The sequence below is a fragment of the Nyctereutes procyonoides genome, unplaced genomic scaffold (genome assembly GCF_905146905.1).
Source record: "Nyctereutes procyonoides isolate TBG_1078 unplaced genomic scaffold, NYPRO_anot_genome, whole genome shotgun sequence".
NCBI lineage: Eukaryota > Metazoa > Chordata > Mammalia > Carnivora > Canidae > Nyctereutes > Nyctereutes procyonoides.
In genome coordinates this window covers 1,612,700-1,636,386 of record NW_026575049.1, presented here as the reverse complement: position 1 = coordinate 1,636,386, position 23,687 = coordinate 1,612,700, and the positions used below count along the sequence as shown (strand labels likewise).

Here is a 23,687-nt window from a genome sequence, read left to right as displayed (position 1 = left end):
ATAAATAAAATCTTTTTTAAAAAAGGGGATTATACAGTTGAGACTCACCATGAACTTACTTTAGTGACACAATGGAAATTAAAGTAGGTATCCTGTTAATAAAAAAGAAGGGGATTATACAGTTGAGACTCACCATGAACTTACTTTAGTGACACAATGGAAATTAAAGTAGGTATCCTGTTAATAAAAAAGCATGGGACTATTTTTTTTTTATTTATGATAGTCACAGAGAGAGAGAGAGAGAGAGAGAGAGGCAGAGACACAGGCAGAGGGAGAAGCAGGCTCCATGCACCGGGAGCCCGACGTGGGATTCGATCCCGGGTCTCCAGGATCGAGCCCTGGGCCAAAGGCAGGCGCCAAACCACTGCGCCACCCAGGGATCCCCCGCATGGGACTATTAAATACTAATTTGATACCATTCTGCAGCTAGACAGTTTCATTGAAGGTGAGGGGCAGCTCACGCAGCGAGAAGGTCAGACCGAGGGAAGGAAGTAAGAAGGCTAAGAGTTTGGCAGTAAGTATATATTTTATGAGGAGGCGTGTATCAGTAATTGAGAAAGGGCTCCTTCTTACTCATTTTTGCATCCCTTTAAGAATGATTAATATCTGGGGCACCTGGCTGGCTCAATCAGACGAGCACATGGCTTGATCTTGGGATCATGAGTTCCAGCCCCGTGTTGGGTGTAGAGATTACTTAAATAAATACACTTAAAATAAATAAACAAACTTAGAGACGCCTGGGTGGCTCAGTGGTTGATCGTCTGCCTTTGGCTCTGAGCATGATCCCAGAATCCTGGGCCCGGGTTCAGGTCAGGCTTCCTGAAGGGAGCCTGCTTCTCCCTCTGCCTGTGTCTCTGCCCCTCTCTCTCTCTCTCTCTCTCTCTCTTTCTATCTCTCTCTCCCATGAATAGATAAATGAAATCTTTAAAAAAATAAATAAGCAAATAAATAAACTTAAAGAAAAAAAGAATAATACCTTATAGTGCTCATGAATTAGACACTGTTCTAAGTACTTTAATGTATATATTAATTCTCAAAAAACCCCATGGAGGTTCTGGACCTGTTGAAGTGAGGCCTTGCAGCTTCTGCCCAGGCTTCTTGGAACACTCCAGTAGGTCTGAGCAGCCAAGTAAGAAGTCTCACTACCTTGAGACTGCCATGCTGGAGAGGTCTCATGTTGACACTCTGGCTGACAGCTCCAGCTGATCCTGGCATTCCAACCGTTCCGATCAAGGAGTCAGATATGTGAGTGAAGCTCTCCAGACCAACCCATCTGCCTGCTGAATATCACTAAGCGACCCTAGCCAATGCCACATGGGATAGAAGAATCACCCAGCTGAGCCCTATCCAAACTTCTGTTCCATAAAATTGTGAGATATAAGAAAAAGGTTATTTAAGAAAATACAAAAAATGAGCTTGTTTCTCTCATTCTTGTTTTATAGATGAGGAAACTGAGGCACAGGGAGTTTACTTTGTGCCAGGGACTGTATGAAGCACTGAAGATACAATTATCAACCAAATAGATACACGTTTATGCCTTGGCAGCGCTCATAGACTTCCTCATAAGTAAAATTATATATATATATATATATATATATATATATATATATATATATATATATATATTAAGTTTCATGAAAGTCATAATGGGCAATGTAAAACTTGCCATGGGAGCTCTTATTTAGGGCCCCTACCCAATTCTAAGTAGTTAAGAGAGGCCTTCTTGTGCAAATAACCTTTCAGCTGAGATCAGAATGATAAGAGTTAGCCAGTGAAGATTGGTGGGATTGGAGAGGAAGTGTTTCAGGCAGAAGGGAAAAAACATGGAAAGGACAGGAGACCTCAGTGCACTTTAGGAATGTGAGGAATTAGAGTGTGGCAAGAGTATGGAGTTTGTGGTAGGAAGCATGAAAAGGCTAGGCTCGAGGGAGAAAGTCTCTGTAAACCATACTGTAAAATTTGGACTTGACTCTGAGGACAATGAGAAGGCTTTAAAAGGTTAAGTCAGGGACATACATGGCAAGGCATTTTTGTGCTTTCGGAAGGTCACTCTGGCTGCTATGCCGACAGTGGACTAGAGGTGAGCAGAACCATATGCAGAGAGACTAGTTCGGAGGCTATATCATCCAGACTAAAGATGATAGTTGTAGAGATTAAAGGAAGTAGGTAGATTGAAAAGATATAGTAATCAGTTAAATAGGTGTGGTAAGAAAACAGGAGAAATTAAGGTTGGCTGCCAGGCTTCTGGCATGGACAATTGGGTATACCCTGCATGTGCACCAACAGGTGATAGTATTTGCCCTATCATAGTGATTATCATGATGCATTTTCTTATGACATGGCAGGGGCCATATTTATCTTCTTAATTGACAATGCCTAGCACGTTGGTTACTGCCTAGCACATATGGTAGCAAGTGTTCAACAAATATTTATTGAACTTAAATTTTTTAATTTTTAAAAAGATTTTATTTATTTATTCATGAGAGACAGGGAGAGAGAGAGAGAGAGAGAGAGGCAGAGACACAGGCAGAGGGAGAAGCAGGCTCCATGCAGGGAGCCTGATGTGGGACTTGATCCCAGGTCTCCAGGATCAGGCCCTGGGCTGAAGGTAGGCGCTAAACCACTGAGCCACCCAGGCTGCCCCTGAACTTAAATTTAACCAAAAAGTGGTACTGGAGGAGAAACAGTTTTGTGGGGGAAGCGGAAAGTTCCATTTAGAACATACTGTGTTTGTACTACTTTGGGTATTGTGATATATCCACGTGGAGTTTTTCAGTGGAGAGTGGAGAGTGGATTAAACTAGAGCTCCAGAGAAAGATCCGGACCAGAGATAGGGTACTCAGCAGCATATGGAGGTCATTTAAGCTGGGAAGAAAATAAGACCACACAGAGTGTATGGAGTGCAAAGGGCACAAAATCTATGACAGACCTCTGGGGCCTAAGAAACAAGTGAAGTCCTTCCTTAGGCATTGGAGAAGGGACTGCTAAGAAGGTAAGAAGGACACCAGCAGTGTTTGTAGAAGGTGAGAATAGTCCATTGTGTTGGCTGCCCCTGAGATGTCAACCAGCCTAAGGACTGTGAAGTATCCCTGTAAAGTCAAAGTGACCCTAGTGAGGAGGGACCTTGCAGAGGTGAGAGGAAATGGAGACCCCCCCCCCCATAGTAGGCAACTCTTTCAAAAAGTTTGACTGTAGGGGGATCCCTGGGTGGCTCCACGGTTTAGCGCCTGCCTTTGGCCCAGGGCGGAATCCTGGAGTCCCCGGATCAGGATCCCCTGGATCAGGATTGAGTCCGACATCAGGCTACCAGCGTGGAGCCTGCTTCTCCCTCCTCCTGTGTCTCTGCCTCTCTCTCTCTCTCTCTCTCTGTCTATCATAAATAAACAAACAAATAAATAATAAAGAAATCATTTTTTTTTAAAAAGAAGTTTGACTGTAAAGAGGAGAAGAGAGGGATAGGATGGTAACCAAGGAGGATAGTAAAGGGAAGTTTGGCTACAGATGGCTAAGACTTGAATATGTTCAAACGCCAAGGGGAAGGAGGCAATAAAAAGGGAGAGGATAAAGTGCAAGAGAGTCGGCCGGCCGGCCGGCGATAAGGCAGAGAGGAAGAGCTCTGAGCACTTACAAACCCCAGATGAATGAATGATGAGCGAATGGGATAAAGTCGCTGACTCTTGTGGAGGCAGGAAGGAATAGCTGAGGGGTAGGGTTCTCCATATGTTGAAAGTGGAGCCCACTGAGGACAGAAGGTCACTGAGGCGGAATCCCAGTACAAATCCCAGTACTGGGAACCAGCCCTCAGATCACAGGTCAGGGGAGGAGAGCTGGCTCTTTGATGTCACCAAGGGGGGGGGGCAGTTCCTACCCTACCTCTCCAAAGCCAGACAGAACCTCACCTTGTGCAGTGGGGAAACTGACAAAAGGGGAAAACAAGAGTGGTTAGGTAAGGTGGAAGCATTAATGTGTGTTTTAAAGCTCCGACAATCAACAGGGGAAGTCAGTTCCCACCTTCCACCAAGGAAAAGCCAACATCAGTCCCCGATCTCCCCATATGCTGTGAGAGCACCCCGTAATGTGTGTCTAGAGTCCTTGATTCAGTCATAATTAATAAATGCATTGTGTCATTAGTTAAGAGCTGTCCCTAAGCTCCAAGAGGGCAAGACCTGTGTCTATCTCCCCCCCCCCCCATATCTCAGTGGGTAACACTGTTCCTTTCACCCAGGGGGCGCTCAGCCAATCCTTGTTCAGAGCATGAAAGAAGGGGCCCACATGCTGAAGTAGGGCTCTGCCCAGGACACTTAAGTACAAAGGATTGTTTCAAGGCCTCTCCGCTCCCCAAACACATCTTGCTTGGATTGAGAGGATGGTGGTATTTTCACCTCTTCCTCTGACATGGAACCCCTTTGTGTTTCTCCCGGCCACTTTCTCTTTCTCTCTACTTTAGTCTTATTATTTCTCTGGCTCTGGTTTCTCTGTCGCTCTTTCTCTCCGAGGCTGCACAGGAAGCACGCAACTTTAGGTCTGAGGCTATTGGTAACGGAAACACTGGTGCCTGTGTAAATTTAATAAAGGTCACAAACTTTGTTTTCATTTTTGTCTTTAATTCCTGCCTCTTTGCCTCTGTGTTCCGTCTCGGACCTGATTCTTTCTCCTCATCTTCCTGCGTCCAGCTCAAAAGTCCTACCGCCACCCGGGACCACCTGCTCCTGCCCGTGGATCTCCTGATGGGCCCCAGAAGGTACTTGGAGGAAAATCACCAGCTAGCCTGTCTCCTCTGATTTCCTGCCCTGCTGGCCCCAGAGCTCTGCTGACCACATCCTCTCCCACCTTACTTATATACTTCCTCCCCAGTCACATCACCCAGGAGTTCTCAGTCCCCTAAACCTGCCACTGACCCCTACCCAGGCTCTCTGCTTTACCCTCTGCTCTCATTCCAAGGTTTCCGTCCCTACATCCCCCCCCACGCTGCTCTTCGAACCATGTCTCTCTGCTTGGAAGCAGCCAGTCATGTCCTTTTCTGGATCTCCAGCACCCCTTCTTCCCACAGGTGACAGTATTGCCTGCAATGCTGTCAGGCCGGTGGTGGTCAAGTACCCGGGGGAACCTTGGACTGGGGCCCCAAAACCCTTCTCGGGGATCCCAGCTGTGTGCCCTCTATGCCTTCACTTACACTGGGGCAGATGGCCGACAAGTGTCCCTGGCTGAAGGGGATAGGTTTCTACTGCTTCGAAAGACCAACTCAGACTGGTGGTTGGCAAGGCGCCTGGGAGCACCCGCCACTTCTCGACCCATCTTTGTCCCAGCTGCCTACGTGACAGAGGAATCTAGCCCTTCCCAGAGCCCAACCACCACCAATCCCAGCCAATCCCTCTGGACTCCTGGTGAGTACTCCCTTCCCCTTCCTACCTCCATGGCTTCCAGGAATTTCTGGAAGGATCTCCCTTCCTCCAAGCATCTGGTGACCCTCTTCTCTTATTTCCCTCTGATCAGCTTACTCTTCACCCCCATCACCAGGTCCCCATTGCCTCTCTTCCTAGTCTAAACTTTCTAGGTCTCGTGTACTTCCCCATAGCCACCCCTGCTCTTGTCTTCCTTGTGACTTCCCAGGATGAGGGATCCAGCCAAGATCACCCCTCTGATCACCTATCCTCACCCTTTCCATTTCTCTGTTTCCAGGGCCAAAGTTGCATCTTGGCTCCAGGGAGGAGCTGCAACTGCCTCAGGAAGCCCCAGGCAGAACCCAGACAAGCTCTAAGCAGCCTCCTCCTCTTCCCCCCAAAATGTGTAGAAGTGTCAGTGTTACCAATTTGAGGCCTAGCCTCCTGAAGCCCTTCCAGGAAGGAGCAAGTGGCAGATCCCTCTCACAGGAAGACTTACTGACAGAGGCCGGTGCCAACAAGGTGAGTCACAGGCCCCTCTGAACACAGTGAGCGGTTATTGACTGCCGGACCTGTTCTAGACGCGACCACAGACAAGGCAGACAGACTCTCTGCCCTCACGGGATTCCCACGGGGGTGACAAACAGAGACCCGTACCAGATGGTGCTGCTAAGTGCTACCAAGAAGCATAAATGGGCTAAGAGAGTGATGGAGGTGATCTGGGAAGGCGTCTCCCAGGAAATGGCATTTAGCTGAATCTGAATAAGGAAAAGGAGGAAATAGCAGGGAACCAAACCCTGGAATGAAAAGGAATTCTAGCCAAGGGATAGCACATGGCAAAGGTCCCAAGGATACGGGAACCTGGCAGGTGATGGGGGACTGAAAGAAGGTCAACCAGCTATGTTTTTCTCTCTACCTCCTGACTCCTGGCCCAGGGCAGGGTTTTTCCTGTGTCCCCTCTTGCCAGCTTAGGTCACCAGCAAGTCCCATTTAGAGATGTAACTTCCTCGCTCTTCTGGAAGACTTAGCTCCTCCCCTCTCTTACTTACTGGTGGATTAAAGCGGCCCCTCCTCTCTCATGCTCCCCTAGTAAGGGTCCCTGAGCCCTCTCCCTCTCTTCCCTTTCACAGAGGAGAGGGTGAGGGTGGAGCGCTCCCCTCAACCATCCTCCCCAACACACAGAAAGCCTGTTCCCCTTTCCTGAGGCCCTGGGGTAGGGGCGGGGTGGGGGAGAAGGGAAGTTGGCAACAGGAAGTGAGGAGGAGAAAAGCAGAGCGGAGGGAGGGAGTTTAAAAAAAAAACTAGCTGGGGATTAGGGTTTCTTCCCCAGTACCTGGGTCACCCCAGCCAGGAGCTGGGGGTGAGGAAAGAGTAGGGGAGAGAGGAGGAGGTGGTTAGGCGGAGAGAAGACTGGGGAGGCACACAGGCAGAATAACTATCTTCTTCTCCCCCCTTTCCTGGCAGGCAAGACCCCAGCCCCTCATGTCAGAGCACCCTGTGTACTGCAACCTAGTGGACCTTCGCCGCTGCCCCCGGTCTCCCCCCACGAGCCCCGCGTGCGCCCCACTGCAGAGGCTGGACTCCTGGGAGCAGCACTTGGACCTCAACTCCGGACGCTGCTTCTACATACATTCGCTGACTGGCTGCAAGTCCTGGAAGCCCCCACGCCGCACTCGCCTGCGGGAGATGGTGAGACTCCCCCCTGCCCGCTCCTTTGTCCCCTCAATCCCCTCCTTTCCCCTCCTGATCCCCAAGGGAGCATGTTTTCTCCCTGGGACTGCCATCGGAAAATTGTTGAGAAGGGTGTTGACAGCGAGTTGAGGTGGCATCTGGCTGTGGCTTTGCACCTCACCCCACCCCCCCAGAACCCCGTCTCCATGGAGGGGATGCAGACCCTGAGTCGGGACAACGGCCTCCTGCCACCTCAGGCAAAGGGCTCTGAAGCTGACCCAGCGCCCCCAGAACTGCGCAGCCCCCAGGTGAGATTCCCCCCTCCTCCTGGTCGCCCGGAGGAAAAGGCGTCTTTTTACTACTCTTTTATGCAAGACATCCTTCTTCATTACCCATCACACCCCCTGCCTCTCACCCACATCCGCACCCTTCTTCCCCCTATAGCAGCGACTCTGAAGTTGACGTTTCCTCCACCTGTGCCCCACAATTCCCTCCCCCAGGGCTCACCCTGCCTCCACCAGCGCACCTCCCAGCTCCAGCCGGCAGACCTGCCCTCAGCCTTGCAGCCCTCCCGACCTCTGCCGCAGGTCCTGGACGACCCCCACGTAGGTCACCCACTTCCTTGGGCCCACCAAGGTCCTCGCTGCCCCGCCCCACCCCCAATTCCTGCTCCAGTAGAAACGTCTTCCTCTTTCTGAGGTTCTCTGGGTATCCTCTCTTGCACAGCCGCTCCCCCAGCCGCCAACCGTAGAGGACCTCGCTCCTGGGCCACCCCCTTGGGAAAGCCCTGGCGGCTGGTGGGGGAGGGCTGGGGGGCTCATTAGTACCCCTCGCTCCGCTCCGCAGGAGGTGGAAAAGTCGGGCCTGCTCAACGTGACCAAGATCGCCCAGGGGGGGCGAAAGCTCAGGTGAGCAGGGCGAACGCAGCGGGGCCTGGGCGGCGGGGTCGTGGGGCCGAGTGTGAGAACCGCGCCGCCGCCCGTGGCTCTGAGTGGCCTTCGCACCGCTCCCCCCGCTCCCTGCCCCCTCCGCCCCTGCAGGAAGAACTGGAGCCCGTCTTGGGTGGTGTTGGCAGGTAACAGCTTGGTGTTCTACCGGGAGCCGCCGGCCGCCGGGCCCTCCTCCCTCTGGGTGAGTGGGGGGGGGGTCGCAGCAGGGGTTCGGGACGCCGGTGGGGCGGAGGTGGGGGAGGGAGGTAGAGGAGCCAGCCCGGCCGCGTCCTCACAGTCCCCCGGGTGGGAGCGAGGCAACGGTGGAGCGGCGCCCGGGCCTCAGTTTCTCCTGATTGCCAGGGACCAGCGGGTAGCCGACCCGAAAGCAGCGTGGACCTGCGTGGGGCAGCCCTGGCCCACGGTCGCCACCTGTCCAGCCGCCGCAACGTCCTGCACGTGAGTGCCCTCCCGCGTGTACCCCAAAGTCCACCCGACCCGAGGTGCGCGCGGGTCGCCCCTGGCCCCCCGGCTTTTCGGCTCCTCTCCGCTGACTCCAGCCCTTTGTGCGCTGGTGCCTCAGATCCGCACGGTCCCTGGGCACGAGTTCCTGCTGCAGTCAGACCACGAGGCCGAGCTGCGAGCCTGGCACCGCGCGCTGCGGGCGGTCATCGAGCGCCTGGTGAGGGGGCGGGAGGTGGCAGGTGGCTGGCGCTGGCGGGAGGCTGGGGGGCGCGGTGGGATTCCGCGGTGGTAGGGACCGGCGCTCGGGGCAGGGCCGGGGCCGGGCCGGGTCCCCTGGCGTCGCCCGGAGCGGCAGGTTTGTCTCTTCTCCAATCTCCGACTCTGGCCGCCCCCTCCCGGCCTAGGACCGGGAGAACCCGCTGGAGCTGCGCCTGTCGGGGTCGGGGCCCGCGGAGCTGGAGGAGCTGAGCGGCGGGGAGGACGACGAAGAGGAGTCGGAGCCGGTGTCCAAGCCGCTGCTGCGGCTCAGCGGTCGCCGGAGCTCTGGTGAGGGCAGGGCCGGGGCGACCCCGGGGACCCGGGGCGACCCGGGCTCGGGGGCGGCTCTCACACCCGTCCACCTGCCTCCCGCAGGGCGCTGTCCCGAAGGCACCGAGCAGAACCGCGTGCGGAACAAGCTGAAGCGGCTCATCGCCAAGAGACCGCCCTTGCAGAGCCTGCAGGAGCGCGGCCTGCTCCGCGGTGAGTGGGCCCCGCGCCCTCCTGCCTGCCCCTGCAGTGTTTATGCAAAGCGCCTTTTCGGTCCTGATCTGGGCATCAGCCCCCTTAGTGGGTGAGCAAGCCTCAGTGAGACTCAGGGGAGAGCGCCCTAGAGCTGGATCACTGGTCTTCTGCTCCTCTACTGCTTATTTTTTTTTGGGGGGGGGAGGAGGGTGTACCTCCTTGCCCAGGCCTAGGAATGGCAGCAGGGAGGGCCAGCCCAACTTTGGGGTGAAAACCTGTGCTGAGAAGAGCTTCCATGGGTGATGCTGCCACAAGCTGCCCACCTCACTCTGTGCATCTCCAGATCAGGTGTTCGGCTGCCAGTTGGAATCACTGTGCCAGCGGGAAGGGGACACGGTGCCCAGCTTTGTGCGGCTCTGCATTGCTGCTGTGGATAAGAGAGGTCACTTTTCCAGAGACCCCACAACATCCCCTTCCAACAGGCCAAAGCCTGGAGTCCTCTGTCCCTGTCCCTAGTCTTCCTGCAGCCTTCTCCCTCTCCACCCTTGCATCTCTCGCCCCATTCCCCCCTTACAGAACTTAGAGCAGGAGTCCTTATCTGCTCCCTGCCTCATGTTCTAGGTCTAGACGTGGATGGCATTTACCGGGTGAGCGGGAACCTGGCTGTGGTCCAGAAACTTCGCTTCCTGGTGGACAGAGGTGAGGAGGCTAGTGGGCACGTGGGCACTAAGAATTCATGCCTCAGAACCACAGGCAGTTTCTCAGGGTCCCGGGAGAACAGGGAGGTCTGGCTAAAACTGCGTCTTAGCTCTTGACCTCTTCTCATCCGTGTTGCAGAGCGGGCGATCACCTCCGATGGGCGGTATGTGTTCCCAGAACAGCCAGGACAAGGTACTTACATGGAAGGCCCCTCAGACCCTAAAACATCCGAAATCCTCCCTGGTCCTTCTGGATCCCTCTATGTCCTGCTCCTGGGTGGCTTGTCCCCATCCCCCACCTCTGCTGCCTGTCTTCCGTGCGGATCTCCTAGGTATTCCCGTGGTCCACCTTAACTGGATCTCTTCCCAAACTCATGACCTCCCAGTCTCTTGGTCTCTCTGGTCCCCCATAAGCCCCGAGCCCCTCTGTACCTCCTTCTCCTCCCAGAAGGCCGACTAGATTTGGACAGTGCTGAGTGGGATGATATTCACGTGGTCACAGGAGCCCTGAAGCTTTTTCTCAGGGAGCTACCCCAGCCTCTGGTGCCTCCACTGCTCCTGCCGGATTTTCGCGCTGCCCTTGGTAAGGGATGAGAGCTTTGGGCAATACTTTTAGGTATGGGGGTGAGGCATATAGGGTCAAGACTAGAGTTTCCCTTATACCTTGCGATCCTGAGCACAGAGGTGGAAAACAGGTTTCAACTCCTGTACCAACTCCAGTTATTTGTGTGTGTGTGTGAATGGAATATTTAGAGGGCTGAGTTAAAAAGAAGTTTAGGGATGCCTGGGTGGCTCAGCGGTCTGCCTTTGACTCAGGGCGTCATCCCTGAGTCCCAGATGGAGTCCCACATCCGGCTCCCTGCAGGGAGCTTGCTTCTCCCTCTGCCTGTGTCTCTGCCTCTCTCTCTCTCTCTCTCTCTCTCTCTCTCTCTCTCTCTCTCTCTCTGTCTCTTATGAATAAATAGGTAAACTCTTGAAATAAAAATAAAAAGTCTAAAGCTGCAGTTAGGGGCACCTGGCTGGCTCAGTCGGTAGAGTGTGCAACTCTTGATCTCAGGGTCGGGACTTTGAGGCTCATGCTGGGTGTAGAGATTACTTAATAAAATATTTTAAAAATGATAATAAAGCTGCAGTTGGGCTCAGTGGAAAAGAAAGCTGTGGTAGATTAATGGTGCCTTCCGTGGGTGTGGGAAAGAGTAGCGAGTCTACCCTAGCCTCACCCCTGTGCCCTTCCCTCACTCTTTCCCTCTAGCACTCTCGGAATCAGAACAGCGCGTCTCTCAAATCCGAGAATTAATAGGCTCAATGCCCAGGCCCAACCATGACACTCTGCGGTACCTCCTGGAACATTTATGCAGGTCAGGAAGACTGAACATCTTTGTGCACGTGGAGGGAGGGTAGAGCGGGGCATGCAGCAGGGACTGTGTTCAGATGCAGTGAAGATAGGGGACACTTATGTTTCTCACCTGCTCCGCAGGCAGATGGAGGAAACAGGCAACCTCTGTGCAGGGCATCAGGCAGAGAAGCGGGGATCAAGAGAGGCCCAGGGATGCTGTGAGGGAAATGAGGGCGATCTCACCTCTCCCTTCTCCCTGCCTCTTTGTCTCCTGTTGGGACAGTGGTCGTGGCTTATTTGGCTGAGCTGGGCCTGGGCAGTGACTTGTGGCTTATTTGGCTGAGCTGGGCCTAGGCAGTGACTTCTGAGAGAGGATAGCCATTTGAATTAGAGTTGCCCAGTCTATGAGACTCTAGGGATGGTCTCTGAAGCTGGGAAGAGGCTGGCAAATCTTGGGTTGTATCTTCCAAGTTGTATCCTGATGGGACCCTTCTCCCCAAGGGTCTCATCTCCATTCCCCTTGTGGGGCTCTCGGCTTCATTTCCTTCAGCCACCACACGGAGGGGGGGTCCCGAAGCGAACTCTTTCCTGCTCTGACCTTTGAAGGGTTAGATCTGTTTGAAGTGGTGAAGCTGCTGCCTTACAGCCCCTTCTCCTGATCTTTGCCCACAGGGTGATAGCACACTCAGATAAGAACCGCATGACCCCCCACAACCTGGGAATCGTGTTTGGGCCTACCCTGTTTCGGCCAGAGCAAGAGACATCTGACCCAGCTGCCCATGCTCTCTACCCTGGGCAGTTAGTCCAACTCATGCTCACTGACTTCAGCAGCCTTTTCCCCTGATTGGGGCAAGGAGGAAGACAAAATGTGGTTCCACTGATCTCTGCTGGGTACCCTTTAGTGGGGGGTGAGGATAGTGGATGTTCTGTTTTGAGGACATCCCATTAAATCCTGTGTCTCCCAGAGGACTGTCTTTGTGAGTCTGACTTGAGGGGTTGGGATAGGGTGGGGGAGCCTCCCTAAAAAGGGAAGTGAGTAGATTAACCCCTACTTCTCTTCTCGTTCCTTGTCATCATTCCTCCCCCAAGATAGTAACAGGTAAAGGAGGGCACTTTCTGATGCAGTTCCTTTATTATCCAGAAACAGTGTCATTGTCAAATTCCTCCCCCAAACATATACAGACCAGAGTATACAGCCCCAACCCATACCTCCCATCCCTGGGGCATCCCAGGGAGCTATGGCTCCTCCTCCTTTCCTTCTCTGTGGGGATGGAAACCCCTTAGGCAATGGATCTGTGATTGCTGGGATTCCTCTCTTTAGGCGCTGGAGTTGAGGAATTGTGTCTCCCCAGGCAGGGATCCCAGTAAGATACTCATGTTGCCCACAGCCATGTTGGGGGGCCCAGAGGGAGGTGGGGTGTGTTCAGAGCTGTCCCCCTGATCATGGGAAGGAGGAGGACTCAGCCCCTGGGCCTCATCCAGAATAGCCACAAAGTCCAGCTGAGTGTTGTCAAGGTCAAGAGAGTCCAGAGGGTTGCACACCTGCCCTTCGGGAGGAGCGTACAAGGCAGGACCCCCTCCCAGCCTGCCCACCTCAGGATGACCACAACTGGGGTTGGTGCCTCCCGCCTTGAGGGTCCCATAGCAAGTGGGCAGTGGGGGCAGAAGTCGGGGTGGTGCTGCTGCTCTATGGGAAGTCTTGTTGGCCCCCACTGTAAAATTTTCATGGCACGGTGGAGGGGCAGGATAGGAGCCTGACTTGTGATTGGGCAGGTTAGGTGCAAAGCCAGGCCCATATGTGGCCACTGGGCCCTTGGCAGGGCTTGAGCTAACCTGGGAACTCCCTAAAAACTTGGGACTCTGGTAGAGAGTTTCCTGCACTGGGGGATCTCCCCTGCCCCCACCATCCCAGAGCAGTTCCTGTTGAGACTGAACATAATTACACACCAGCTGAGCCTTGAGTTGTCCGGTGGAGTGACTGGGGGAATCAAAATCCAGGGCAGGCCTGGGTTCTGAGGGAAGATAATCAGGGGGTGGCTGGGTATAGGCACCTGACTGGGGATACTGGGGAGGAGGAGGCTGGGGGTAGTGGGAGAACAGAGGCTGTGGGTGAGGAGGCCCATCACTGGGGTGAGCATTGAGGCAGGGTGCCAGTCCCGTGGAATCAGAACCCACTGGACACCCTTGTTCCGGCTTGACCTGCACTTGTCCATAATGTTCAAGACGAGGACACTGGCTGTAGACTCCAGCTGGAGCCTTGGGGCCTGGGTATAGCCCGGAGTGGGAAGGGAACTCACCCCATGGTTCAGAGGGTGGTTCAGGATAGGAGACCTGCTGGGGACAGGGGTTTGGCCCATAGTTGGTGGGTGGGCCAGGCCCAAGAGGTAGGGAGCCTGGACCCCTAGCTCCATAAGGTTCAGCCGCTGCCCCCTCAGGTCCCCCATATCCCAAAGTATCAGCAGGTGGGAAGTCCATATAGGGGTTCAGACCACTGCCTATCATGGAGATCCCACCTTCTGGCTCCTCCCGTAGCCCTCTGGTATCCATGGCGACATTCTCAGTGATGCTGGGGGGCTGTGGTGAGTACACACCGGTTGCGAGTTGGGGATCGAAGTTCCGTCCTCCTCCTGCCACGGTGGGAGGTGTGTGGACACAACCCAAGCTCTTGAACCGCTGGACTCTGGCTGGGGCAGGGCGGTCAACAGCCCGGGCCGGGTCACTGGCCCTCCGGGTGACCCCTGCATTGGGGTTGTATCCTGGATACTCAGCTCGGCTTCTCCAGGGAGGTGCTGGGAGACTCCCCATCCTATCCAGGCTGGACGCTGCCGTGGGTGGGGTCCCACCTCCCCTGGCAGAAGCATATCTTGCCCGGAGCAGGTAGTGCTGGGCAGGCGCGAGGCCGGGCAGAGAGGATGCCCCATTCTCTGGTGGGGATCCAGGGGGGTAAGGGGAAGCCAGGGAGGAGCGGCGGCTGACAGTATAGGCTGAGCTGACGCTACTGGAGCTGCTGCTGCGGCGGTCAAGAGAAATGGGGGGGCCCAGTCGGCGGGACACAGGGGTGCCTACAAGGGAGGAGAAAAGGCAGGGTGGTCAGGGAGCCCTCTGAACCTCACCCTGCCTCCCCCACGGGACGGCCTCGGCCTCGGATCCCAGGGACAGGCTCCTTAACTCTGACCACCCAGTTCTGTCTCCTTCCATGCCCTTTCTATGTTGCAGAACCACCGCGAACCGTTGCATAGGTTGTACACTACACAGCCCTAGGGAACGGCGTTCCCATTATACTTTGTATATCGTGATTACCTGATAGATGGAAGGAAAGTGTCTTTCTGAGGAAGGGGGACCTTTTTCTAATTGTCCAAAGGTGCTACAGGGCAGCCCTGAGGAGTGAAGTCCTCCTTCCAACCTCAGAGAAGGTCCAGATCTCAGCCCAGCAACTACCCCTACACCGAGGTCTTACCAGTGTGAGTCAGGCTGGGGAGTTTGGGGCCCCGGGGCCCTATCGGCCGAAGTTGATGCAGCTGGTCCAGTCTGAGGTTCTCAAGGCGGCGAAGAGTGGACAGACTGGTGCCAGCCACGCAAGGCCCCTCATCCAGGCTGGACAGGTCCTCGGTGCTGCCCCCTGCATTTCCAGTCATTTCCACACCACTATCTGTATTGGCTGCACTGCCTGCTGGGGAGTGGTCACTGCTGCAGGATGACTGGGCCCCAGGACTGGGCTGTGGCTTCTGTGGGGGAAATGAGGGCTGAGGGCGTCCCCTACAATCCCCCCATCCGGCCACAGTTCCCTGAACGTGGTGAGTGGCCAAAGCCTGTGCCCCAGTGACTGCTGGGACTGAGGGCAAGCTGGCAGGCACAGGGAGGGCCGAGCAGATGAGGGCTTCAGGCAAACTGGAGAGGAGTCAATAAGAGCCTAGGCTGGAGCACAGACTGCCTCAAGGCTCAAATCCGCACTTCGTTCTGTGACCTTGGATAATTTGTCTCTATGCCTGAGTTTCGTCATCTGAAAATGTGGAGAGTAAGTTTCCTTTTCGTGAAGTTGCTGTGAGGACTTTGTGAAATTACAGTCATATTACGTGTGGATTGTACGTGTAAATGATACATAAATTAGAATAATTTACTAAACCCCATGTAAGAGTTTGTTGAGCCAATTAAATAATTAATTATACTAAAATCTTTTGATGTGGGGTAACCCAAGGACCACCATTGGGATAAGAGACTGGAGCACCGTCCACAGGAGAGTGCTTTATGAGGGGGACACAGAAGAGTTGGGAGGGGACTGGAAGGACTTGGGCACAGAGGCCAGCTCACCATGGCCCCCTCGGGCACGGTCAGTCTGCTCTCTTCCCTGCTGGGGCCTCCATCCCGCTCCCTCTTGGGCTCCACGGTGGAAAAGGATGGTGCCCTGGGCAGGGGGCCATCTCCTCGGTGCCGCTTGGTCACATGGGCATCGGGACCATGTACTGTCTTGACATGTTTCCGGAGGGAGCTGGGATCCGTGTAGCGTTTGGTGCAGCCAGGGAGCTTACACACATATGGCTTCTGTTGAGTGGACAGGGAAGAGAGCAGGCAAAGGAATCAGAGCAGGAGAGTGCCGAAGGAATGGGAAGAAGGGGTGCCGGCAGCAGGGGGAGAGGGGGTCAGGGAGGAATGCACAGCACCCAAGGAATTAAGGAGAGAGTGGGATCCTCAGAGCAAAAAATGAGAGGATCAAGGGAAAGATTAGGAAAACCGACAGGCCAGGTCTAGGGGGCCTCATGAAGTCAGGAGCTGAAGGGACCAGGGTCTTCTCCAGGTGGAATGGGTCTATTTAGGTTGGCCCTTTGGCTGGTTAGAGGTAGGGGTGGAGTGGGGTGGTTTAAGTGGAAATTTTTGGTTTCAGAAAGACCATATCTGGGTGAATTAGGTTGTGGGGGGGAACTCACCTCTGGAGTGGGTGCTGAGCTAAGGGATTTCTTATGAGGGAACCTCCCCAGGAGCTGGCTTCTCAAGTGGGGAGGGTCTCTTAGGTGGGGCATTCACCTCATTGGAGTGGGTCCGATTCTGGTGCTTGGCTCGGTCACTGGCATTGCTGAAGGCTTTACTGCAGCCCTCGTGCTCACACATGTATGGCTTCTCACCCGTGTGTGACCGTAGGTGTGTCTTCAGATTTTCGAGGCGTGAGTATGACTTCCGGCACCCCTCAAACTAGAGAATGTCAGGGTCAAAAGAGAGCTCTCAGACAGAAGGACGTGAAGATTAGAAGAACCATAAATTTCAGAAGCGACATCCATCAGGGGCTATGACTCAAGGTGAGAGAGCGATTCCCCAGAATCCAGGGAGGAGGGCAGGGGGAGCTAGGGAGACAAGAAGCCCGGTGGCATCCATCCTGGCATTCATCTGGGGCTGCAGGGACGTGGGGATGGCAGTGAGCGGCTGGGGTCAAGCCAGAGCACATCTCCCTGTGGGAGAACCTTACGCTTTCTTTGGATGGGGTCATTCTGGGACACTGAGCGTCTCCATTAGGCAGAGGAGCAGACACAGTGCCTAGGGCCCAGAGCACTTCAGGGGGCCCACAAAAGTGTTTTAGTTTCTTTTAAAAGCAAGGGTAGAAGAACGTTTAGGTCTAAGAGAGTGTTCTCATACCCAGTATCCACATGTTCGTCTTTCTACAAACATAGTCATATAATACAAATCTGAATATTGGTTCCCTGAGGCAAGAGTTCCTAAGATCCTGGAGTCCTAGAACTCTGCCTGGGTGGGGAGCCCCAGTCTAGGTAGGGAGTCCGAGCTTGGGAAGGGGGTGCCTCACCGTGCACTTGTGCGGCTTCTCGCCAGTGTGCCTGCGCATGTGCACCACCAGCATGTACTGAGCCTTGAAAGGCCTCAGCTCCCTGGAGCAGCCCCCCCAGTGACACACGAACTCCTTCCGCTCCCCATGGATGTGCTCACTGTTGATGTGCTGAGGAGGAGATATAGAGGCTCTCTGAGGCTCCCTTCTGCCCCCAAGGCCCAAAAGACACCTTGACCCCTTGACCTCCCCAGCCAGCCTTATGCCTGCAAGGCTCCCCCTCATGGGGGAAGAAGCGGCAGAAAGAACATTCCGGTCCTTCCAGGTTTCTAAAACAAAGCTGCAGCTCCTGAGTTTCTGCCTACCAGACTGGCCACTCAACCTCTGGTCTCAGTACCCTTGGAACTCCGGCCCTCAGCCTAACCCCACAGTGTCCCACCAGAATGTCCTACAAGATCCAGCCAGCATTCCTGTTACCCCCTGGGGCTCACGTGCACCAGCTGCTCCTGGGAGTCAAATTCCTGGCTACAGCCGGCCCAGCGGCAGACCGTCTCATAGGCAGATTCGGGCTCAGGCTTCCCCTCTCTCTCCAGGTCCTCCCGCCCATCCAGCATCCCCAGCAGGGGATCCTAGGGCAGAAGAGGCAATCCTAGGTCACTTGGATGACAGCTTCGGTTTAGCTCAGGTTTCAGAGTTAAAGTCACCCTCCCCTCACTTACCTGTGTGCCTGTGGAGTTGGGGCTGGACATATCACCCTCCAAGGGCTCCTCTGGGCACTTGCTAACCAGCAGGTCCAGCTCAGACTTCAGCTTCCCCAGGGGAAGAGGTGAGGGTGATGAAGGTAGAAGTGGGCAGAAGGAAGAGGGAGCCCAGCCAGGTCTTCCTGCCCTGAGTGCCCCCACCCAAGCAGCTGGAACCCCTGGGTTTAGAAAAGACTTCCTCCTCAGACAGCACCGGGATGGGCAAAAGGTGGGATCTCATCTGGAGAGTCTGATTCAGCCCCAAGGAGTGAACCCCAGCAACCATACCCCTTTACTTTTGTGCAACTGAAAACTTTTATCTGCCCTGTCCTTCCTTCACCCCTCCCCATAAGGCCTGCCGCCCACCCACCCTGAGCTGAGGGAAATTGGGGAGCAGTATGAGGACTCTCACCTGGCAAGTCGGGAGGGGTCCCCGGGACTGAGGATGCGGCATCATCCCACCCTGAGAAGGGTCATGGGGACCACAGGGCTGGACCCCGATGGAAGGCGAGGTCCCTTTTTGGTGATTCATCTGGGGTGGGAATCCCAGAGATGGGCTGAGGAGGAGGAGGAGGAGGAGGAGGAGAGGCAGTTACTTAGGACCATCATCTCAGAAAGTTTCAGGCGTTCTTGGGCTATTTTGGAATGTGTCTGAAAGACGTATGGGAAGTGGCTGAGGCAGTCTTGGGGAAGCACTGAGGAGGGCTTCAACACCTTTGAAACGATAAGGATTCAAATAGGGCCAGGTGCTTTGGAGGGCTTGAGGCTTTTAACGGGGTTTGGTAGGGTCTTTAGGGGCCTCTTAGCCCAAGGCTCTCTGCACCTCATGGTGCCGATGGAGAGGTGACCGTAGGAGCCCCCGGGAGATGCACAGCGTGAGTTGATGAAGGCCACAAGGGAGCTGGGTGAGGTGCGGATAACTGTCTGCAGGTCCAGGCTGGCGTCTGACAGAGGTGAGATGGAGAGTGCCCGCTTCTTGGTCAACTTGACTGCACTTCGGGGAGGAGGAAAGAGTGGGGCTGGAGCAGGAAACAGGGGAGACAGCTGTGGTAAATGGGGCATGTCTTCAGGCACTCAACCCATGGGTCCTGACTCTCAACAAAAAACATGACACGTGACTCTGTTTTGCCCTACTGACCCCATCTGTGACCTCCGCATCATGCCCTGACCCCTTGCTCCAATCTCCAAGCATTTCCTCCTCCAAGTTAGATCCCCTGCCCCTTGTCCCACCCACTTTCTCTTTAAAAGCAAGTGCCACGGGAGGCCTGGGTGGCTCAGCGGTTGAGCCCCTGCCTTAGGCCTGGTCCTGGAGACCAGGATCCAGTCCCACATCGGGCTCCCTGCAAGGAGCCTGCTTCTCCCTCTGCCTGTGTCTCTGCCTCTCTTTCTTTCTCTCTCTCTGTCTCTCATGAATAAGTAAATAAAATCTTTAAAAAATAATAAAAAATTAAAAAACAAAAGCAAGCACCAGAGGGGCAGAAAGGGAGGAGATGTTGAAGCCTCACCCTCAGTGCAGCTGGTGGTCTCTCTGGCTGGCCCATAACTGTGGGGGCTGGACATGAGGTTGGCCTGGTGGCAGAAGGGCAGACCGGGCAGTCCTAGAAAAGAGAGACAGCCAGCATGGGGAATGGGGGACACACAAGGCCTCACCTTCACACCCCAGAAGAGGCTCCATCCTATATCCCAAGCCTGTATGACATGGAGGCTCGAGTCTTCTTGTGGATTAGAAGCCTGTACGGGGCAAGAGATGGTAGAGGGATGCCTGGGGCTGGTTGAGAGAGCTGTGGGTCCTCAGGACCTGGAGGTTGGTATTTGCACTGACCTTCTGTCCCCATGCTGGGGGCCTGACTGGGGAGGGGCCGGAGACAGCAGGGCTCGCCATAGCTACTGACTGGCGGTGGGGTCATCGAGTTGAACATGGTGTCTCAGAGGAGAGTGTGGGGACACTGTAGGAAGGGAAGGGAGATCTGCAAGTTACAGAGGCAGGAAGGAGATAAGGAAGGTCAGACAACTAAGATCTAGAACCCTGGGCAGGGTCCCTCTAAGACACCTGCCATGGAGAATCAACGTGAAATGAGCATCCCTCAGCCAGAGGCAGGGGGAGGAAAAGAGCCCCAAAGAAGCAGAGGCAGTCCTGGGGGTCCTTGTGGGAACGGAGTGCCATCTTTGCCTGAGTGGTCTAAGTGCACGTGTTCACGCCTGTGTGTGTGCAGGGGGGAGGGTTATGGACCTAATGAGCCTGTATGAGCCTCAGGTGATTTTATGCCGTGGGCCCTCCACATCTTCTGGCTCTGACCCGGGGCGGCCTTGAGGGGTGGGATGGGGAACCCCTGGGGAACCCCTTTGCCGCCCCGGAGCGCCCGTCTCCAATCTCGGCGGCACCCAGCAGAGGGAGCTCTCGCCTCGGGCCGCGCGGGGAGGCCGGTGGGCCGGGAGGGAGCACGGAGGAGCGGCCCTTCTCTCTTTAAGGCAGAAAACTGTAGATAGAGAAGGGGCTAAGGTTTCTGAGGGGAGCCTCCCGGGTCTGTTGGGTACAAAGAGTGGAAACTGGTGTTGTCCTGGGGCAGAATGAATCCGGGCGCCCCCCTAACTTGCTCTGTTTGTGGGGAGCAGGAAAGGGCCAGCAAGAGAAAGGCCCGGGGAGAAGGGAAGGCACAGCCACCATCCAGGGGAGAAGAGCTGCGGGAGGAGAGGGCTGGGCCGGCGCTTCCCTCCTCAAACTCCGGCTTCGGCTCCAGCCCGGGTTTTCCCGCCTCCCGGGGCCGAGGGTGGGGTGGGGCGGGGTAGGGTGGAGAGCGCTCGGGAGCGGGCCGGCCGGCGCGGTGGGTGATCCCGGGATGCTGGGATTTAGGGTAAGGGCGGGGTGAGATGGGGAGCGGAACCCGGACCCCACGACGCAGCCCGAGCCCCGCAGCCGGGACCGTACCCTTCCTAACTCCTCCTCTCCCAGCGCAGGGCCGGGCCCCGCATCCAAGACCTCCCAACTCGACCTTGGCACTTTGTGTGTGTGGGAGGGGGGGCACAGCTGGCTGGCAGCTGGATAGGGGGGACACTTCTCCCGCCTCCTTCCTCTATGACTCACCGGGGGAAGGAGGCGGGGCCCGCAGACGACCCCCCAATACTAAGGAGACTCCCCCAAACGTGCCTACTCGGGCATCTTCCCGCGCCACTGCCCGCCGCCGAGGGGCCGCGACTAAACGGGGCGACATCCCCGCTCGCCCACGCGTGCCACAGCCCACCCACGTCTCCCCTTCGCCCTGGCGACAGGAAAATTTCGCCGTTTCCAGCTTCAGTTACGTTTTTTTCTGGGGTGTGGATGAGAGCGCAGGCCGGGGCAGGGGGCTGAGGGTCGCCTTGCTGGAGCCCTGAATCACCCTCGGCGTCTCCCTACTTTCCGGAGGCCCCCTCGTACCCCCGCTCCCCAACTCCCAGGAGTAGGCCCCGCCCCCTCCTCCGGGTCCCGCCTTCCCCGCCCCCGTGCCTCCTCGGCCCACCCAAGTCGCCGCCGCAGGCTCTGGCTGCAGACGGCTCCGCTTCCCCCGCCCGCCCGGGAGCCCAGTGGAGCGAGCCGCGGCGGAGGGGGCGGGGGGGCGGGGGGCGGGACCCATTCTTCCCTCCTCCCCTCTGTGCGGCCTGAAAGCTGGCAGCGGCGCCCGGGGGGCGGCGGGCACTGTTGGAGGGTGGGGGGGGGGTCCCCGTGGCTGGGTGGAAAGGAAAGAAGAATCCAGAAACTATAGGGAAAGAAGGTGCCTGGGTAAATAAAACAAGGTGTGTATGGGAAGAGGGAGGGGTCAGGACACCTTGGGTTCAGATGATCGCAGCCGGCTTCCCAAGGGTTAACCCCTCCAGACCCCCGGGAACCCCTTAGTGACGTCAAGGGCGGGGTCTGTACAGCCTGGCTAGGGATGCCGGGGAGATAACTGGGGGGGGTGTCTCTGGACCCCGCCCCCATAGGGAAAACCACCCTAATTCCGGCCCTTACAACTCCCCGGGGAAATCGCCCCGCCTTCCCCTCCCACTGGACAGTGAAGATCTATCCTATGAAGACCCCCAGTTCTCCAGCCCCCAAAACCCTAAGTCCCCAGTCAATATGGGATCCCCTTTCCCTAATCCTGTCCCCAAAGCCAGCGGCCCAGGGCGGATTGTTTCGGGGTCACCGGGCCTGAAAGAGGCTTCAGAGCGGGGAGCAAGGGCAGGCAGGGTGGTCTGAGGCAGAGGAGGGGCCTCGGCCCCCAGCTCCCGTTGGGGAGGGGGGTCCAACCGGGATACTTAGGCAGGCAGTGGCCAGTGGTCCCGCCCAGTCCCAGTAGGGGTCTCCCTGCGGCTGGCCCAGCTGTCCCGGTGGTCCTGAGGTCAGAGGGTCAAGCCAGGGTCTCCTCAGCTCCGCCTCGGCACCCTGACCACGGCTCTGGGGACTCAGGAGTCCTGATTCCTTGAGGAGCCTTCTAGGGCCTAAACGAGACTCTGGCCCCTCCAGCCCCCTTCCTAATCCAGAAGACGCTCCGTTCCCCCAGAACACATGCACCAGCAAGCGCATCTGTCATAAGACAGGTCAGGGGTTCAAGCCGAGCCATCCCCCACTGGTTTGTCCCCTCTCACACACCCGTCTCCACCCCACCCAGGGCTCTCTCCGTGGCTGTTCCCTCCTTTCAGAAACCCTGATGTCTCCTGCGGCCCCGACACACCTGGACTTCCCTCCCTACCACGCAGACCTCCAGCTAGCCGTCCCTCCTGCCTCTTCATGCCAACCTCCTGGAAGTGACCTGTCCCTAATACATAGGAGAGGCAGAGACAGACAAAGAGATCCCCGGGTGCCTGGGACAGAGACACAGAGACTGTCAGAGGAAGAAGAAGAAGAAGAAGAAGAAGAAGAAGAAGAAGAAGAAGAAGAAGAAGAAGAAGAAGAAGAAGAAGAAGGAGAAGGAAGAAGAAGAAGAAGAAGAAGAAGAAGAAGAAGAAGAAGAAGAAGAAGAAGAAGAAGAAGGAGGAGGATACAGAGAAAGGGAGATACAAATGAAAAAAATCCTTCAAACTTTCTAGATCTCGGCCCGGGCTCTCCCACCCCCTTTGTGCCTGGGTGCCCCGGGTCTCCCTCTGGGCTGGCCAGAGCCCGTCGCGAGCAGGGCATCCCCTCGCCCCCTCCCCCACCGTTCCCAGGTGGTCCCCCGCCCGCCCCCCTTCTCACCTCCTTCTGGGCGCCGGGCTGGGGATGCGCGGTCCAGGGCTGGAGTGTGGGCTGGGGGGTGTGCGGTGGGGAGGGGGGGCGCACAGGGCCACGGCAGCGCAGCCTCATGCCACCCCCACCCCCTCCTAACCTGGCCGCCAGCCCTCCCGCCGGCCCAGCCCGCCGGGCCGCGAGCCGGGACCACCCGCGAGAAGCGCAAACTTTTTTTTTCCCTTTTGCAGAAACTTTTTCTCGCTCAGGCAGCTGGCGCGCCGCCGCTCTTCCCGCTCGCCTCTCACCTCCCTTCCACTTCCCTCCCTCTTGCCGCTCTGGAGAATGAGGCGGGGTAGCAAAAGCTAGAGAGGGGGTGCCGGGCTTATTGCACCCCCAGGACCCCCAGGATCCTCCCCCTCCCTGGAGGGACCCTATACTGCCTCCCCCCCCCCCGCTGAACACGCTGCTGCTGGTGGGCAATAAATCCCGGCATGGATCCTGGGATCGGCTGCCCACGGAGCGGCACCCCCACCCCAACCACAGTCAGAAAAAAAGTAACAAATACATTGGGAGGTGGGGGGCGATGAAAAAGTTAATCCAAGATAGATAATATTGGAGGTAGCACCGCCGACTTTGGTTGGTGCTGCGAGTATTCCGTCATCCTGCAGGTTATCTGTTGACCTCCCTCTTTCAGGGGAACATGAAGGGGTTAGGACAGATTTGGGGTTTGGTGCAAACAGGACTGGAACAGAGTTGGCTTAGAAGTGAAGGGTCTATAGGGCATCGAAGAGAGGGCAGCGGCTGAGGCTCCGGGTGCGG

At 56.2% G+C, this 23,687-nt stretch overlaps 2 protein-coding genes across 5 annotated transcripts; one reads left to right on the top strand and one right to left on the bottom strand.

Annotated features, from left to right (window-relative positions):
- Nucleotides 1–5,068: 5,068 nt before the first annotated feature.
- ARHGAP9 (Rho GTPase activating protein 9) lies at nucleotides 5,069–12,118 on the top strand. Of its 3 annotated transcripts, none has more exons than XM_055328587.1 (17): nucleotides 5,069–5,384; nucleotides 5,680–5,903; nucleotides 6,846–7,070; nucleotides 7,247–7,360; nucleotides 7,553–7,657; nucleotides 7,899–7,960; nucleotides 8,093–8,183; nucleotides 8,345–8,440; nucleotides 8,565–8,663; nucleotides 8,851–8,992; nucleotides 9,080–9,187; nucleotides 9,513–9,611; nucleotides 9,791–9,868; nucleotides 10,007–10,060; nucleotides 10,319–10,450; nucleotides 11,120–11,225; nucleotides 11,876–12,118. In XM_055328587.1, the coding sequence occupies exons 1-17, from the start codon at nucleotides 5,069–5,071 to the stop codon at nucleotides 12,045–12,047; spliced, it is 2,223 nt and encodes a 740-aa protein (XP_055184562.1). In that variant the 3' UTR covers nucleotides 12,048–12,118. The 3 variants fall into 3 exon arrangements, with proteins under 3 accessions (XP_055184562.1, XP_055184561.1, XP_055184563.1); XM_055328586.1 differs by having other exon boundaries at nucleotides 10,316–10,450; XM_055328588.1 differs by lacking the exons at nucleotides 5,069–5,384; nucleotides 5,680–5,903 and adding an exon at nucleotides 6,532–6,594 and having other exon boundaries at nucleotides 10,316–10,450.
- Nucleotides 12,119–12,316: 198 nt separating this feature from the next.
- Nucleotides 12,317–23,256, bottom strand: GLI1 (GLI family zinc finger 1). Of its 2 annotated transcripts, XM_055329309.1 has the most exons (12): nucleotides 22,896–23,256; nucleotides 19,533–19,656; nucleotides 19,216–19,308; nucleotides 18,534–18,729; nucleotides 18,123–18,267; nucleotides 17,690–17,779; nucleotides 17,462–17,599; nucleotides 16,992–17,141; nucleotides 16,223–16,387; nucleotides 15,512–15,742; nucleotides 14,661–14,928; nucleotides 12,317–14,265 (listed from the first exon to the last, which is right to left on the bottom strand). In XM_055329309.1, exons 2-12 carry the CDS (start codon nucleotides 19,627–19,629, stop codon nucleotides 12,521–12,523), a joined length of 3,318 nt encoding a protein of 1,105 aa, XP_055185284.1. In that variant the 5' UTR covers nucleotides 19,630–19,656; nucleotides 22,896–23,256; the 3' UTR covers nucleotides 12,317–12,520. The 2 variants fall into 2 exon arrangements, with proteins under 2 accessions (XP_055185284.1, XP_055185285.1); XM_055329310.1 differs by lacking the exon at nucleotides 19,533–19,656.
- Nucleotides 23,257–23,687: the final 431 nt, after the last annotated feature.